The sequence below is a fragment of the Chaetodon auriga genome, chromosome 8 (assembly GCF_051107435.1).
Source record: "Chaetodon auriga isolate fChaAug3 chromosome 8, fChaAug3.hap1, whole genome shotgun sequence".
In the NCBI taxonomy this organism is placed as follows: Eukaryota; Metazoa; Chordata; class Actinopteri; order Chaetodontiformes; family Chaetodontidae; genus Chaetodon; species Chaetodon auriga.
This window is the reverse complement of record NC_135081.1, coordinates 28,141,443-28,158,987: the sequence shown is the minus strand read 5'-3', so window position 1 is coordinate 28,158,987 and position 17,545 is coordinate 28,141,443. Positions and strand designations below refer to the sequence as shown.

The following is a 17,545-nucleotide window of genomic DNA, read 5'->3' as shown; positions in this document are numbered from 1 at the left end:
ACGCACACACACATGCACAGATGGGAGCCGCTCGGGCTTAATGCCCTCGTATAAAAGAAGGCGTACACACAAGAGCTGGTTATTGTCACTTTCTCTGAGGTGCTTTCACGAGGCCTGGAGGAGAGACGGCGGTTTCATTTTCATGAAATCCCCTCAAACGTAATCCCATGCACCTTGGAAAAGAATCCCACTCAGTTTCTTTGAATTCATTAGTCGCTGATATTCAACCAGCAGACACATCCAAGAAGGTCTGGAAACATTTGCATCCAACTGTCTTTTTATTCCCATCTGCCAGGCTGGAGGATGACGTTGCAATAGACTGAGGGTGAATTATGTGTAACGTTGAACCATAAATTCAGTGAAAAAAACCTTTAGGTGGAAATGGAGGGTTTGATCCAGCACAGACAGTACAGTTTGCTCAGTAGAGTCAGTTTAGCCCTAGAAACCTTTAAAAGGTTCATGTTTTGCAGTAAAAAGTTCAAGACTGGAAAAACCTTAAGTAATATTCACGAATGAAACTTGTTTTCTGAAAGCTTCTCTATTGCTGCGTGTTGATTTAACCTATGTGATCCAGGCAGACTCCAGCTTTGGTCTCTGATTCATTTGTTTTTGAGTTGACGTTGAACTCTTGACAAATCTGCTGGTGTATTGTTGAAATTGCTGAAATATCAGAAATAAAACCTCAAAAATCCACAATTACTTGAACTTTAAAGGAACTTTGTTCACATCTGTGTCCCTGCCTGTAGTTGAATACAGATGTGTGTCTCACACAAGCACATCATGGATATGTCTTCTTTGAATGTAGCTCTCCAGCTCTTCTTCATCCTATATGGTTATCTGGAAAACATGGAGTTAAAGGAATACGATGGGAACAAAGAGCACACGGAGAGGTGGTAAAACCAGCAGGAAGCTCCCGTCTGTAGGTCTGCTCTGTACATCAGGGAGTCCACACAGCGAGCAGCATCATCAACTGAATTCACGTGATATGTAAAACAGTTTCCTGTTCATCTAACCTGTGATGTGGTCAGACAGTGTCTGCTGCCCACAGATGGCAGGAAATGGCACTATTAGGCAGTAAGCAGAGCCAGATGGTGAGGACGAGGCTGCTTCTTGTCTTCTGGTTGTTATGAGGCCGAAATGGTTTGAATTCATTCGACTGTCGGAGCAGCCAGGATCCCTGGTGCTCCTGGATGAAGCCGGGAAGGAAAAGGGGGAATATCGGCACATCGAAGGATTTATGAAGTTTGGCACTGGACTTGCTGGACTACAAGCACGATTTGTTCCTCATCACTCGTCTCTTTCTCAACATTCCCGTCTCAGGTTTGCATGGCTGAGTCACGGGAGTGTGTGTGTGGGAGGATTCTCTACTGTATCTCTGCTTTCCAAATACTTTCATACACCAGGATGAATCATATATACAGAAACTGTTAGCCAGCACCGCCAAGTTTGGAGCTGAAGTTCCTCTAATCGCTGCTACATGTTGGCTTCAAGAAAACCCTCTGGCTTTATCGAACAAGCTTTTACAGCTAGGTTTCCATCAGTCTACATGTCTCTGGGTCTGGGACATCTTATTGGACAGAGTATCAGCACAGCTAAAGAGTTTGTGGTGAACTTCCAGAGTTACCACAGCTGACCATCAACACCCAGGTGGGAGAGAGAGAGGATCATTTCAGAATCCTCAGGACCACAATCTCCTCCTCCCTGAAAACGAAGGACAACTTCACCAACAACCAGAAGAAAGCTCAGTAAACTGTTCTTCTGGACCGCTGAAGGCATTCGCAGTGTTCTACAGTTCTACAGTGCAGTGATAGAACGTGTGCTTGCTCTCTCAATACCTGTATGGTTTGGCAGTTCTACAGTCCACAGGACAGAGTCGTGAGACATGACTGGCTGTGAACCACATCTGCAGAAGGTTTGTCAGAGTTCAGCGGACTCGTCTCACCTGCCAGCCCTCTTTTCAGTCGCCTCCCTCCAGGTCAAAGACTGAGTACCAAGAACCAGAACATCTCACTTCCACGTCTGCACCGTCTTGGTTAGGACTTGAGATGCAGTTTGGGACTCGGGACTTGACCTGGGACTTCATAGGCTGAGACTTGTGACATGGAGAATGACTTGTATGAAGTGTATGGGCTGTTCAGCTCTACATCCGTCCATCCAGAGTATGTGAAACACATGTACATGCTTAGTGGTCCCATTTTCTGATGTTGGTACACGTAGTGTTTAGATTTCAGTTCAGGCTTGTCAAAGCGCATGTCCTGTTGTATAGTACTTGATTGACAGGTGTTTCAGCCTATCACACTGGTGTGGTGTCCAGCCCCTTGACCAAATCACGACTTTGAGGTTCCAGTTACTTATTAAAACCTTTCCTTTGGAAACCGGTGGAGGACCATGCAGACAGGACTTGTTTTGACATCGGGCTCCTTCAGTAATTAGTTCTTTTAAGATTAATGAATGACTATTTTATCTTTTTCCACAAATGAGTAGAGAGAAACAGAAGAGCTGAGGGGTTGAACCCCAGCCTTGATTTGAACGTAGGACAAAACCGAACCAGCTGCACCAGAATTCCAGCGGAAGTTTCAACAAAGTCCTGGCACATCCTGCCTGAACAGAGAGGAAGAGTTACTCCTCTTCGTCCCCGAGGAGATTATCCTGACAACCATCGCTTCACCGTCACCTCGTTTGCTGTTTCCCGAGCAACAGATGAACTGAGCTGAGTGTCTCACCCCACTTCAGTCAGCTCATCCAAAGGTTTTGTCACGATTTAAAGGCCGGAGAGAAAACGCAGCGTTTGGCAGCGATTGTGGCCGAAGAGGCCGACGATCAGGGTTTGACGTGGCTCTGAACTCAGACGCAGGATTTCCAGTGTTACTACATTTGTTTAATTTGTTCTACTTCAGTGTCTTTGAAAAAAGACATTGAGATGTATTTAAAAAAACTAAAACATGTCTCAAATGATCAGTTTTTTCATTGCTATCGAAACAGACTTACAGCAAAGAGCCATGAGAACGAAAACTGAACAAATAAGGTTAAAGATGGTGATGTGTTTAATTTTTTCCCTCTGGTTTGTTCATGGCACGCCTCGCATTTGTCAGTGCTGACAACTTTTAAGACTCTGAAATTTACGCTCAGTTTAAACTATTGGCGGTCTCTTATGGCTGGTGGTGGAAGAAGCATTCAAATCACGTACTTAAGTAAAAACAGCAATACTGCACAATAAAAAGTTCTGCTTTCAATCGTTTACTTGAATAAAGAATTTAGGTATTCAAGGCAAAATGTGTGTACTTGTTCATGTCAGAAGTAAAAGTACTGATCACACAGAATGATCCTTTTTGTGTTCTCACGTGTCATTAGTACTGATGTATTACAGTAATATATAAGTGGTACTTTGATGCTGTAGTTGGTCGAGGGGGAGCTCATTTCACAGCTTATTTTATGTAGTTTAATCTTTAACAATCCGTCATGTTTTTCATGTAAAATCGGTCTGAAAAGTAAATGCTTCCTGTAGCTGTCAGTGTAATATTCCCCCCTCTGAGGGAGTGTTTTCCGACACAGTCTTTATTAATTACAACTCCATGGACAGCTGGAAGCACTGAGGCTCTGAAATCCACACACACAACAATCAAAGCGCACATGGCTGCTCTGGTAGGTCACTGTAGTGAGACATTAAATATTTAATGCTGTCATGTAGCCGATCGCTTTCCGACCGCGACATGTGAGACATAACGTGAGACATATGTGCTCTGTCCTGTCCCTGATCAGAGGCTTTGTGTCAGCAGCTGCAGCTTCCATTCGTCCTTCAGGAGGCTGCGAGTTTGAGAGGTTTAGACGTCGTAGCTATCAAAGCAGGTGAATGTTTATCCCGGTGGCTGTTTCCACTGGGTCATAGCATGCTAGTAGCATTAGCACAGGTGTTCTGCAGGTGTCACACACAGACTTGTCCCCATGCACTGATCCTATTCGAGAGAGAGACATCTGAGGAAATTACTCAGCCAATAGGAGGTCTCAGTTACAGATAGATGGAGTCTCAAATGATCAAAACTCATCTGCCAAATCTAATCTAATCAGTAAACACTGTGAGCAGTGGAGGTCACCTGGGCGGTGTCCAGGTACGTTAGCGAAGCTGTGATTGGACGATCACTGTTTAAGGACAGGGTTTAATGTTAGCGAGCCTTCTTTTGGTTTTCTTCTAATGCTTCGAGTTGTCCAGTCTTAGTCTTTTTTGAGCTGCCGATCTCACCCGTCGGGTTTCTTTAAGCATTTCTTTGTTTTGCGACATAAAGTAACGTTTGTTTTCTCGCTGACCCCCCTGTACTTCCTCAATCGTTAAAATAGCGTATTTTCCTGTCAGTGACAGGCCCTCGGTCCAGTCAAGAGGCTCATCGTTCCCTTCGACTCTGCAGTGATTTATCTCCTGTGCTGTAATACAGACTAAACTGGCAACGTTCACTTGATGATTTATTCGTCCCTCTGCTGCAGTTATGGTCTTACATCACTTGGAGGAGATGAGTTCATGGTAGTTTCAGTTTCAGTAATTATACTGATAATATTGAAGACGCCCACTTTACACACTCCTCTTCCCGCAAATGTTACACGGCGGCCGGATCTCGGCTGTCAGCTTTCGAAACGACTTGGCGGCTCTGATTGCAGCTGGATTTTAATTCTGTGTTCGACTGCGGCTCGTGATCCACTTTGACTTTGACACACAAAACAATCCATAACCATCATCCTTAAGATATCAAGTGAATAATTCAGGCAGATTTTTTTGTAACATGATCAATTTTAAGAAGTATTAGCTTGCTGCATTATACTCCGATTAGGTTACACATTAAAGAGTGAACCACTGAATTTTGACCTTCATTGAAAAAATCTGGATATCTGTTATGTTATTTAGTAAACGTTAATTGGTCTTTATCCATAGAAAGCCTAAAAACACATAATCTGTTAATGTATCCCAAATCTGGAGAAATCCTGTTACATTCATGACAGTTTTTCATTTGAAACTGAAAATATTTCTGAATTATTTGTTGAGAAATTCCGATGAATGTGTAAATGAAGAAAAAAGTCATTTAATCCTTAAGGTCCACTTCATTATTTCATTCAAGGCTCATTACATGAAGGTATTTTTAGATTATTTGATAAATGAAAGGATCATTAAAGGATTTGTTGTCATGGGTACGTTCAGGATTACTGTTCCGTAGTCTCGTAGAGAAAGAATAAGTTTGAAGTCAACACTTGAGTGATCTTACTGTATTTACTCCAGTGAATTGTCCCAATACTCCTTCCACCACCAAATGCTGCGGTGTATCACCATTAGTCAGAAATGCTAATGCTAAGCTAATGCCTTGGCACACACATCAAAGCTCTGAGTAAATTCCTCTTTTAATGCAGCGTTTCCTTAAATGTCACACTGTTGTTTGTTGTGCAGCCCAGCACGCCGCAGCTTGCATGTGTTTTTATTCTTGGGACAAACCAAAAGTTTTGAAGTTCAGTAATGCACAGTCACCGTGGGTGTGACCTGTTTTCATGTCTGTAAAAGTGTGCAGTTAATTGTAACATGATTAGCTGGAACAAACATGTCCCCCGCTGTTACCAAGTGCCTTCCAGATGGGCAGCAGATTGCTTCTCTGCATTTATGGTCGACTCTGTGTTGTAGGAAGACAGAAACCCAAGAGCCGGTCCAGCATGGAGGGGAGGCGGGGTCTTGTCCTCAGCCTCATCATGGCAGCATGTTTCTACGGCAACACTGCTCAGAAGACAGGTGGGTATGGTTACGGTACTATGACTTAACTTCCTGCATACCAGCACGTAAAGGATCACTGCAAACGTGCCCCTTCCTCAACATTACATCAGCTTATAGCTCTGTAAAGCCAGTTCATACACACAGAAATGCATGTACAAACACACACACACACACATACATAAGAACACACACACAGCGTACACTCCAACACACACACACACACACACACACACACACACAGGCCTTCCAGAGCAGATGTGTATGGTAAGTTTTACATTTCTTCATTATAAACACGTAAGGAGCACTGATACTAACCCTGCACATGGATGTTTGCTGCTGAGCACCTGGATATGACGCACTGATTCACAACAACATGGTATGATGAGCTAAATTGCTTTGATCACTCTAAAACATATTCATCTGTATTTTCCAACCCTGCTGCCAAACACAACACTGATATTGGACAATTCTGCAAAATTCTGGATTATGTTCAACATTTCTTTTTAAGAAAAGGTGAGGAACTGTGGAACTGCTACAGCAACTAGGTGTATGGCGGAGCCTATGGTGTCATAAGCACTTCAACAGTGTTTAGTTTCTCTCACTGCCAGAAAGGGGAAACAAAAGCACCTCAGGTTTCAGCTGAAAATATTTCAGTGCAGCCAGACTGAATGTAAGGTGTAAAAGTTCAGAGCTGGCAATGAACTGATGTTGAACATTTTGTAGTGAGACGGAGAGGTTAAAGGAAAGATAGGGTTGGATCAGCACTTTGTCGTCTGTTGGCACCATTGGTCCTTTCTGAAGGAAATGATCACCATCTGCGAGCCACACAGCTTTGTTTCATTTTCCTTACAAGTTTGCATCCAAGAGTTCATCTGAAGGTAAGTGCTTTCAGAGTATATCCCTGCTCCTGTCCAGAAACTGTCCACAAGCTGACAACAAGCTGCTAATTTTTTTCTCCTGGCTTGCACACAATACAAGAAACCCGCCTCTTCTTTCTGCAAATCACGCTGACGTTTCTTCACCTCTGGCTGGCACGCTGTCTAAGCACCACGAACTGCTCGTGTTGTAAGAGCTTTCCTTGTAGCACCCTGTGACTTCTTATCTGCAAGACCTCTCCATGACGTGACAACCTTCCCTCTCAGTCTGCACTCAAGAGGCCGTAGCCGACATCGTCTTCATGGTTGACGGGTCATGGAGTATCGGCACGGAGAACTTCGAGCAGATCCGTCAGTTTCTGTCCACGCTGGTCAATAGCTTCGACGTTGCACCCGACCATGTCCGCATTGGGCTTATCCAGTACAGCACCACTCCACGCACCGAGTTCCTGCTCAACACCCATCAGAACAAGGAGAGCATCCTCCAGTACATCAGAAACTTACCTTACATGGGTGGTGGCACCCAGACGGGGGAAGGCCTGGACTTCATGCTGAATGAGCACTTTGTGGAGGCAGCTGGAAGCCGGGCAAGCCAAAATGTGCCGCAGATCGCTGTGGTGATCACCGATGGCAAATCACAAGACAACGTGGAGTCCCACGCCCAGGATCTGAAGAGAAAGGGAATTGTCTTGTATGCAATTGGTATCAAAGATGCAGATGAAGACCAGCTGAAAGAGATAGCGAGCGAGCCACACAGTCAGCATGTCTACAGTGTGTCTGACTTTGCCGCATTGCAGGGAATTTCTCAGAGCATCGTCCAGACACTTTGCACAACTGTAGAGGAAGTCAAACGACAACTCCTTCAATTGACTCAAGGTAACATTCCACATGGTTTGTGGTGATTTAGTGATGTGAGTGTTACTTACATCTCAGTAATGACTGAATCAAGTATCACTGGCAAGTATTTTTGTCTTTTCCAGAAAAAATCCCCTTGACCACTAAAGCTTTGTAAACCTTTAATTACACTATTCAATCTTGAGAATTTGGAGATGGTGGATAAAATAACAGTAAGACCACAGAATTTAATGTATGTCTTTAGTGACAAAAATATCTTATCTCCATTTAGTAGTTGTTGTGGAACTCATGCCAATGATAATATTCTCAGGTTTTCCTATCATTTTGTCCACCCTGTGTATATAAGCCCATATGCAAGTGTTCTCACTCATCCACTCACCCAGTTCCACTCATGAACACTAAGGGTTGACCATTTTAACCACAGCGTTCTATTGTCAGCAGCTCGGCATGGGCAGGTATGAGATTTTATGCCATACTCAAGGGGCACATTAACCTTGACTCCTGAAATACCTGTCTTACGTTGCTGTGGAACAGGTTTTTCAAAGTATGACACTGTGCACTGTGGGTACACACACACACACACACAGACATTGAATGTTCGTCCGCTTGTTCCTCCAAATGCTGACTTTTTCTCCCTTCTGTCCAGAATGTGCCAAAGCCACCGTGGCCGACATTGTCTTCCTGGTCGACGGCTCCTCCAGCATTGGCATAAGTAACTTTCAGGAGGTCCGGCAGTTTCTCCGAAGCGTCGTCACAGGCCTCGACATCGGCCCTGACAAAGTTCGGGTAGGCTTGGCTCAGTACAGTGATGAACCGTACCAGGAGTTCCTGCTGAAGGATCACATGGACAAGAATTCCCTGCTGGCTGAGCTGGACACATTTCCCTACCGAACGGGAGGCACAGAAACGGGCAAAGCCATTGACTTTGTCCTGACGCAGTACTTCACCAAAGACGCAGGGAGCCGAGCCAGTCAACGGGTGCCTCAGATTGCCGTGGTCATCACAGATGGGGACTCCACAGATGATGTAGTAGTACCTGCGCAGCGCCTGAGGAAGCACGGAGTCATAGTGTTTGGCATCGGGGTCGGACAAGCCAACCTGAAGGAGCTTGAGTCCATTGCTAACCGGCCCCCAGACCGCTTCCTGTTTCCCATTGACAGCTACCAGGCTCTGCAGAGGCTGACAGACAGTCTGCTGCAAACTGTATGTATCTCCGTGGAGGATCAGAGGCAAGGTAAGGCAAAGAATTACAGGAAACGTAGTGTTTTTATCATGCAATGAAATATACGACTCAACAACAAACAACTACCTAAACAACTGAGCAACAGAAAACTAACTTTAAGGGCAACCTAAAAATTTAGCTTTACTTGCTGTTGGACTCCAGTTCTAACCTTGCAGCGGTGATGTAGAAGCCATTAACAGGTGTGTGTCCAGGGCTGCAACACACTTTAAATGTTGTACCAGGAGATTTTATTAAATAATGTTTATTCATGTTTATTTTATTATAAGCCAGCTTTTTAAAAAGTGTTTATTTAGGTGATCAGAAAAAGGCTGAATATTAGATAAAATGATCAATAATAGAAAGAAGTGGATTTCATAAGATACCTTCGGTGGGACTGACACCTTGTACTTTAACAGGTTTAATAGGTTTTTTTTAATGAGGTGTTGATAAACAGTGAGGGGGCACAGGGGATTTAGAAAAAGTCAATTAAAATGAGTTTGAATTGATTATTTTTAAAACTTGGAAGCAAAGAGCCTCAGTTACTCTTTTAAAGTGGGTACTCCAGAAATGTGGAAAGGAGATTTAAAAAAAAGGCTGAGATATGTGGGTCAAAGCAAAAATGTTGCATCACACATTTCCCATAATGCAATTCAGTAGCATGTTTCAGAGCCAGAGCCTTCAGAGGACATTATACAGTTGTTTTCGAGGCTAAGTAGAACTCAACATGACCATTATGCGTATAATCGCTGGAGTGTTCTTAACACTACCAGGTGGATCTCAGTATTCCACATAAATGTTCCTTGTCCTCGAAAGCATATCATTTTCTACATTTCCACATCCACCTTTTAGCCTGCAGACAGAACATGTGTCCTGATTAATGCCTCACACTCTGGTTCCAGTGTTATTTGCCAAAAAATGCAACATTCAGAGACAGACGTTTGGGAAACAAGGGCGGAAATTGCTGTTATGCAAGTTTGGGCTAGGAACTTTAGTTTTCCACAGAAATGGTTTGTAGCCTCATTTAAACTGTAGGATATTAAAGCAGTGCAGCTGTGGGCTTCCAGATAAGATGACTGTTTGCTTTTGGCAAAATGCTTGTTCATTTTTCCATGTTCAGTCAAAGCTCATTTGGAGTTCTTTGCTGTTCAGGAAATGTATTCAGTTATTTTGAGATTTAATTTAATTCTACTCAAGAATTACGAATTCACACACAATGTGCCATCGCATTTACTTAATTAGAATTAAGAGACACGGGACTAACCATTTCTAATTGCTTAGTGTTTTGTTTTTTCTGGCCACAGGGGTCTTCCATAACAGCAGATCTTATCACTGGTCTTTTTGGTTTGTTTTCTTACAGCCTTGGCAGAAAAGTTTGCAGACATTTTCTTCCTGGTGGACAGTGGTGTGCCTCCTGCAGAATTCCAACAGATTAGGAACATCCTTACCCGACTGACCAATCAACTTAACTTCGGAGCATCTGCCCACCGTCTGGGTTTGGCTCAGTATGGTCAAGATCTAAAGGTGGAATTTCTTCTTAATGCTCTCCAAACCAAAGAGGAGACCCAGAACGCTGTTAGGCGTTTCCGCCAACGCAGGCTGCAACCAAACGAGCCTCGTAACCTAGGCAGGGCGTTGCAGTACGCCAGCACTAATTTTTTCACTACTGAGGCAGGAAGCCGGGCGGACTTAGGCTACCAACAGTACCTGGTTGTCCTAGGTGGAAAAAATTCAGATGATTCTGTGGATAGGGAGTCACGTCTGATCAAATCATCAGGAGTAACTGTGGTGGGGATGAGCTTCGATGCTATGATGACGGACATGCGTCTCATAGCCACTGCACCATACTATTACCAGACTATCACCAACGCTGTGCCAATACTGAGGGGTATTTTTGAAAGAGAAGAAGAGGTGACCACTCTTACTGGAGGTGAAAAAGTTTTTTTTAATTCTACAATTAGTATGAATTCATCACTTAAGTGCACCTTTGAAAATGTACCTTTCACCCCATATCCAAATTATACCGTTGAATGAAAATATGTGGGTTGTTTCTTGCTGATGGTTGAGTAAACCACTTTGATTGCTGTTTGAGCTTTGGCTGCAGCTTGATCACCTTCAATGGATATGTCACAAGTTAGAGCCAGGTGATCATATACTGTACCTGTCTTGCTGGAAGTGGCACAACAGGTATAGCCTGGCACATTTTTGGGATAGCATCTTGGATGTGGGAAACCTCTGTCCTGATTTATCGCCCACTCCACTGGCCCAGTTCAACCTTTTTGCCAGTCTACCTGCATCTGTGGCCAACATGCTCAATTGTTAGCAAGAAATTATTCACAGAGCAGAACTTTACAAATTGCATGAAAACATGAGTATTCCTCATCTCAGTCTGTCTTTCGTCTTGAATAGTATTTGAATGGTTGAGTTGTTGACAAGTGAATTGATAGTTATGATTATATGATAATACACTCCTTTCACAGATTGCAAAGCGGCCAAACTGGCAGACATTGTGTTCATTGTTGACGAGTCTGGAAGCATTGGAACCCCCAACTTCCAGCTGGTGCGCACTTTCCTGCACTCGATTGTGAGCGGTCTGGAAGTCAGTCCAACTCGAGTCAGAGTGGGCATCGTTATGTATAATGACAGACCCACAGCACAGGTCTACTTCAACACCTTCAATGACAAGAGCGAACTGCTGAAGTTCATCAAAATCCTGCCGTATCGTGGAGGTGGTACGAGCACTGGAGCTGCCCTGAATTTCACCAGAGAGAATGTTTTTATCAAGCAAAGAGGAAGCAGGAAAGATAAAGGTGTTCAGCAGGTGGCAGTGGTCATCACAGATGGTGAATCCCAGGATGAAGTGAGCACAGCAGCAGCTAACCTACGTCGGGCTGGTGTCACTGTTTACGCAGTGGGAGTCAAAGATGCTAACCAAGTCCAGCTGAAAGAGATGGCATCTTATCCCACCAATAAGCATATGTTTATTGTGGACAGTTTTGCTAAGCTGAAATCATTGGAGCAGAGCCTGCAGAAAAGTATGTGCCACAACATCATTCATCAAGCAATCTCAGTAAATACCAGAAGAACTGGCATCAAAGAAGGTCAGAACCAGTTTTTTAATCAATCAATATCAACCACATAAATAGACACAAATATGTTTTGAATCAAAGTTTAAAGAGTAGAAGAGTATGTACAGTTAATGTGACATGTGTTCAGCTGATGTGTTGGAAAAAGAACTGATAATAGTTTTGCTTCTCCTTCTCAAGGCTGCATACAAACAGATGAAGCTGACATCTTCTTCCTCATTGATCACTCTGGAAGCATTTACCCCACCGACTTCAGTGACATGAAGAAGTTCATCATTGAGTTTCTACATACCTTCCGTATTGGGCCACAACATGTCCGCTTGGGGGTTGCAAAATATGCAGATGCACCAAACTTAGAATTTGATCTGACAACCTATTCAGATGTGAAGACATTAGAGAAAGCTATAGAGGGTATTAAACAAGTAGGAGGTGGGACGGAGACAGGAAGAGCTCTGGATTTCATGGGCCCACTCTTTGACACAGCAATGGCCACTCGTGGTCACAAAGTCACAGAGTACCTGGTGGTCATCACTGATGGAAAATCTTCTGATGAGGTCAAGATTCCTGCAGAAAAATTGCGGTCGCAGGGCGTCATCGTCTATGCCATTGGGGTGAAAAACGCTGATCAAGTTGAGCTTCAAGAGATCGCTGGCGACCCTAAGAGGACTTTCTTTGTTAATAATTTTGATGCACTGAGGCCCATCAAGGATGACATCATCACAGACATCTGCTCTCAAGACGGTAAGGAAAACTAGACTAGACGAGAGTTTAGAATGCGTATTCTGTAAGGGGCAGTTGAGGACAACACACACCAGCGTCGGACAGCTGATAGTAGAGAAATGACAGGACATGCAAAGGTGCCCAGCTACATATGAACGGGTGATGGTTCATGGTTCATTTGAAGTTTGTGGTTGATGCCTTAACTCGCAGACCACCAGAGAACCCCCCCACACACCCATTGTTTTTTAATATATGACCACACAGTGATGGTGTTTTGACACAAGTCATCACAGACTGATGTCAGTTCATCACAATATGCGACTGTCCAATTTCCCATCAGACCTCCAGAAAAGTACCAGTCTTGATTGGTACATCCCAGCTACCGTACCATGACTGCTTCCTCTTTCTGTATGATGCATTTGATTTGTTGAGTTACTTCAATTAAAAATGAATGAACCGATGCTTCCACAATGTGGCTGGTGTGTGTTGCACTTAACTAACCACTAAAAGGATTCTGTTGGTATGGATTCATTTTGCATTTGAGAAGAGCACCAAAGAGATAATAAAAGCAGGCACAAAGAGGAACACCACACTAACATGTCGGTGCTACTATTTCAACAGCTTGCAAAGACATCCCAGGCGACCTCCTGTTCTTGATTGACAGCTCTGGGAGCATCTATCCAGACGACTACCAGAAAATGAAAGACTTCATGAAATCTGTCATTAGCAAGTCCGTCATTGGGCAGAATGAGGTGCATGTTGGTGTCATGCAGTTCAGCACAGTCCAACAACTAGCGTTCCCCCTCAACCGCTACTACAGCAAGGAAGAAATGTCAAAAGCCATCAATGACATGCAGCAGGTTGGAGGAGGCACGCACACGGGTGAAGCCATCGCACAAGTGTCGCAGTATTTTGATGTATCCAGAGGAGGGCGTCCTGACATGAGGCAGAGGCTTGTAGTGGTAACAGATGGTGAGTCCCAAGATGAGGTCAGAGCCCCTGCTGCAGCTCTCAGGGCCAAGGGAGTGGTGGTCTATGCCATTGGAGTGGTGGACGCCAACACCACCCAGCTGCTGGAGATCAGCGGGTCACCAGACAGGATGTATGCTGAGAGGGACTTTGATGCTCTGAAGGACTTGGAGAGCCAGGTGGCCCTGGAGCTCTGTGATCCAGAGAGAGGTAAGAGAAATGTCACATTTTGGTAGTGGAATATACAGTTTGTAAGCCATGGATTTTTTCTTTAACTCTTCAACTCATGTCTTTCAGAAAGCAAATTATAATATGTAATATGTAAAATAATTGCATTAGAACTCTAAATAACTGCTGCAAACATCCAGGTACTGTAATAATTCACCAGTAGTATTGCTGATTTAAAAAATTTGGTTGGACCACAAGCTGGACAGGTAACACAGACTGAAGAGAGCTCACTGAAACCCAGATGAGTCGTGATGAACTTGTCAGTTGTTTTCTAGCTAACAACACTGAACTTGTAACTAAGACATGTTTGAAAAGTGAACGTGATGGAAAAAAAAACATAGAAATGTTGAGATATTCTCTTAAGTTACTTACTCAGGATTATGTAATAGGATCCTCACCTTTCCAAGTACCCTTCCCACTGACTCCATTTGCTCTGTCCTTTTATTTCTGATCAGAGTGTAAGAAGACAGAAAGAGCTGACATTATTTTCCTGGTTGATGGCTCTACAAGCATAACCCTAAGCAAGTTCAGAAGCATGCAGAAGTTTATGGGGTCATTGGTGAACCAAACCACAATTGGCAAGGACCTGACTCGCTTTGGGGTCATTCTCTACTCCAACGATGCCACATCTATTTTTACTCTCAAAGACTATAACTCCAAACGAGAAGTTCTTCAAGCGATATCAGCACTGAAGTCTCCATATGGAGACACCTTCACTGGCAAGGCTTTGGGCTACTCCTTACAGTTCTTTAACAGTGAACATGGTGGTCGGGCCGCTCTCCAGGTGCCACAGATTCTCATGGTGATCACGGATGGCGATGCCACTGACCGTAACAATCTGGTTGCACCATCTCTGGCACTGCGGGACAAAGGGATTAGTGTCTTCAGTATTGGAGTCGAAGGAGCCAACAGGACACAGCTGGAGATCATGTCTGGTCACGACACTTCCAAGGTTTTCTATGTGGACAATTTTGATGCCCTGGAAACTCTGTACAAGAATATTACTCATGTCCTCTGCAATTCCACCAAGCCAGGTGAGACGCCAAAGTACCATTGCACCTTTGTACACAGTAGTTCTAAACCTTGATGGAGAAAATGTCCCAATTCATAGCATTTTAAGGATATTAGGTGGTGTTCACAGTGACATTATTAAACACACAGGTTAGGACTATAAAACATATTGCAAGCAAGTATATGGATGTAATGTAATGTGGATAATTTTTGTCTCTTTCACTTGGCAGTTTGTGAGAAACAGCAGGCTGACCTGGTCTTCTTACTTGATCAGTCTGGCAGCATTGACCCAAGGGACTACGTCACCATGAAGAAGTTCACAACAGATCTGGTCAACAGCTTTAAAGTCAGTGAAAATTTAGTGCGTGTTGGACTTGCCCAGTTCAGCAGCACTTTTCAGGATGAGTTTGACCTCAATAAGTTCTACACTGAGCAAGCCATCACCAAGCATATCTTAGATATGAGGCAGCTCGGTGGAGGCACCAACATCGGAGCGGCCCTAACATCCATCAGGGCTTATTTCGAGGCGTCACGGGGAAGTCGTAGATCTGCCGGCATCTCCCAGAATCTTGTGCTGATCACAGACGGTGAATCTCAGGATGACGTGGAGGACGCGGCAGACAGTCTCAGGGCTCTGGGGATCGAGGTGTTTGCCATCGGCATTGGGGATGTCCACGATCTCGAGCTCCTGCAGATCACCGGCACCCCGGAGAGGCTGTTTACGGTGCAGAACTTTGGCAGCTTGGAAAAGATCAAGCAGAAGGTGGTTGACACAATCTGCAGATCCAAGCCCCCCAGAGATCCCTCGGGTGAGTTGAAAAGGATGACTTGGCTCCTCTGTCTGTGTCTCTGCGTCTGTCACTTCCAAATCTGAAGAAATGTTTCCATTTGCTACAGGCTGCACCATTGACATCGCCATGGGATTCGATATAACTCGAAGAACCGCAGCTCCTGGTGCGTTGCTGACCAGTGGCCACGTCAAGCTGCAGACCTTCCTGCCAGAGATCGCCCATTACGTTTCCTCAGTACAAGGTCTGTGCTGTGTCGGCCCCGCGCCCGTCAGGACCAACATCGCCTTTCGGGTGGTGAGTCGTGATGGACGCTCCGTGTACGACACAAACTTTGAAGGCTACAGCGAAGACGTGGTGAGGAAAGTCATGACATGGAATCTGGCAGAGCCCACTTACTTCAACACCGCCCTGCTGAAATCCTTTGAGGAGAAGTTCAAGACGTCTGGATCTGGTGTGAAGGTGAGTCGGAGACGTAGCAGAGGGTCTGTCATACATAACAAACGCTCTGCACCATCCCAGTGTCAGATACGTCCTGTGCAGGTGATGGTTTTTTCTGTTCGTATAGGTTTGAGTTGGAGCTGGTGTGATAATTTGTCCACACATTTGTGGGAACCTTTTTAAGAACAGTGTTTAAGAAGAAGAGCTTCTCTGGACAGTTTTGAACTTATAGTCTTATGCAAGTTAGACAGTTTCACAAAAAGACAAGCCAGCAATGAGAAGAGAAAGAAGTCTTTAGAGAGCAGAGATGTTATTCCAGCTTTTGTTTCACTCATTGCTGAAGTTCACACAATAAACTGCCTTCATAGTTTTCTGTTGACCTGAGCTGAGGGAGTATCTGTCAGCCTGCAACGGATGGAAAATTGTGCACATCACACATGCAATCTGCTCTTTTCAGATCTGATTTGTAGCACTTTCATATTTGGTCCAAAATCAGTTTTTTTTGCAGTGCGATCTCAGTCTGAACAGTCGTATTGGAGGTCATGTGACTTTCATGTCACCCACTTACCTCTTGTGGAGAAGCACTGACCAGTTCACACTGGAACCTGATAGTACCCACATTTAAAAAATGATGCAAACAGCTTAACAAACGAAAATCAGCTGTGAACAATGAATCCAACTTGATCACTGAGGCTTTCAGTGTGAACGTAGCCCGAATCCACTTTAACATAATATAGAATTGGACCCTTTTCTGAGTCTGATGACATCTGATTTATGAGGGTCTGACTGTGTGGATGTTCTGCATCTCGTCGTGATATCCTAAATGTTTCGTCACCATCTGCTCAATGCTGGTGAGATGTGGGTTTCTTCTCAATGACTTGAACAATGAAAGCAGTCTAAAATGTGACGACCTCGTCCTTCAGGTGCTGGTGATCTTCTCAGACGGACTCGATGAAGACGTGATGAAACTGGAGCAGGAGTCGGAGCTGCTGCGACAGTCTGGTAAACACTGGCAGAGGTTTTTGTGTGGAGATCAAACATCATCACAGTTTGCATTTCTTCTGATCAAATGACATCATTACACTGAAATTGTCCCAGCGTTTCTCTTTTGGAGGGCACTGTGGTAGCAGCTAACACAGCTGTCGTAGAGAAACGAGCCTTCTTGCCCTATTCTGTGTGTTTTTGCTGCAGGGGTCAGCGCTCTGCTGACGGTGGCTCTGGAGGGAGTGCGCGATCCCGCTCAGCTGCAGATGGTGGAGTTTGGCCGAGGATTCGGCTACAAGCTTCCTCTCAGCATCGGCATGCCGAGCGTCGGCAGCACCATCCTCAAACAGATTGTAAGCTATTTGTGCTGCTGGTGACCAAAACGGCCAAACAGCCACATATCACCTCACTCTGTCACTTGTGATAAACTTCATATTTACATGTTCAGTTATGATGGACGGATCTTTACGACAGAATAAATGTCACTCTGGAAATGTTGATTTAGTTTGGAGCCAAGTGAAATGCATTCACCCTACTGGATCAAAGTATTTTGTGCACCAGCGAGGTGGACTAAATGCTTACCTCCAGAAAGACCATAAGCAAAGGGGATCAGCCAGCCCAGCTTCATC

General features: G+C 44.4%; 1 protein-coding gene across 1 annotated transcript in view; it reads left to right on the top strand.

Moving 5' to 3' along the window:
- col6a4a (collagen, type VI, alpha 4a) overlaps positions 1 to 17,545 on the top strand; it is a 56,176-nt gene that overhangs the window by 18,544 nt on the left and 20,087 nt on the right. The window contains exons 5-16 of the mRNA XM_076736628.1: positions 5,654 to 5,758; positions 6,883 to 7,491; positions 8,117 to 8,704; positions 10,050 to 10,619; positions 11,170 to 11,790; positions 11,956 to 12,516; positions 13,117 to 13,674; positions 14,148 to 14,726; positions 14,934 to 15,512; positions 15,601 to 15,953; positions 16,856 to 16,934; positions 17,124 to 17,269. Of these exons, the coding sequence (XP_076592743.1) occupies positions 5,683 to 5,758; positions 6,883 to 7,491; positions 8,117 to 8,704; positions 10,050 to 10,619; positions 11,170 to 11,790; positions 11,956 to 12,516; positions 13,117 to 13,674; positions 14,148 to 14,726; positions 14,934 to 15,512; positions 15,601 to 15,953; positions 16,856 to 16,934; positions 17,124 to 17,269 (5,319 nt within the window). The 5' untranslated portion in view covers positions 5,654 to 5,682. The remainder of the gene's footprint in view (positions 1 to 5,653; positions 5,759 to 6,882; positions 7,492 to 8,116; positions 8,705 to 10,049; positions 10,620 to 11,169; positions 11,791 to 11,955; positions 12,517 to 13,116; positions 13,675 to 14,147; positions 14,727 to 14,933; positions 15,513 to 15,600; positions 15,954 to 16,855; positions 16,935 to 17,123; positions 17,270 to 17,545) is intronic.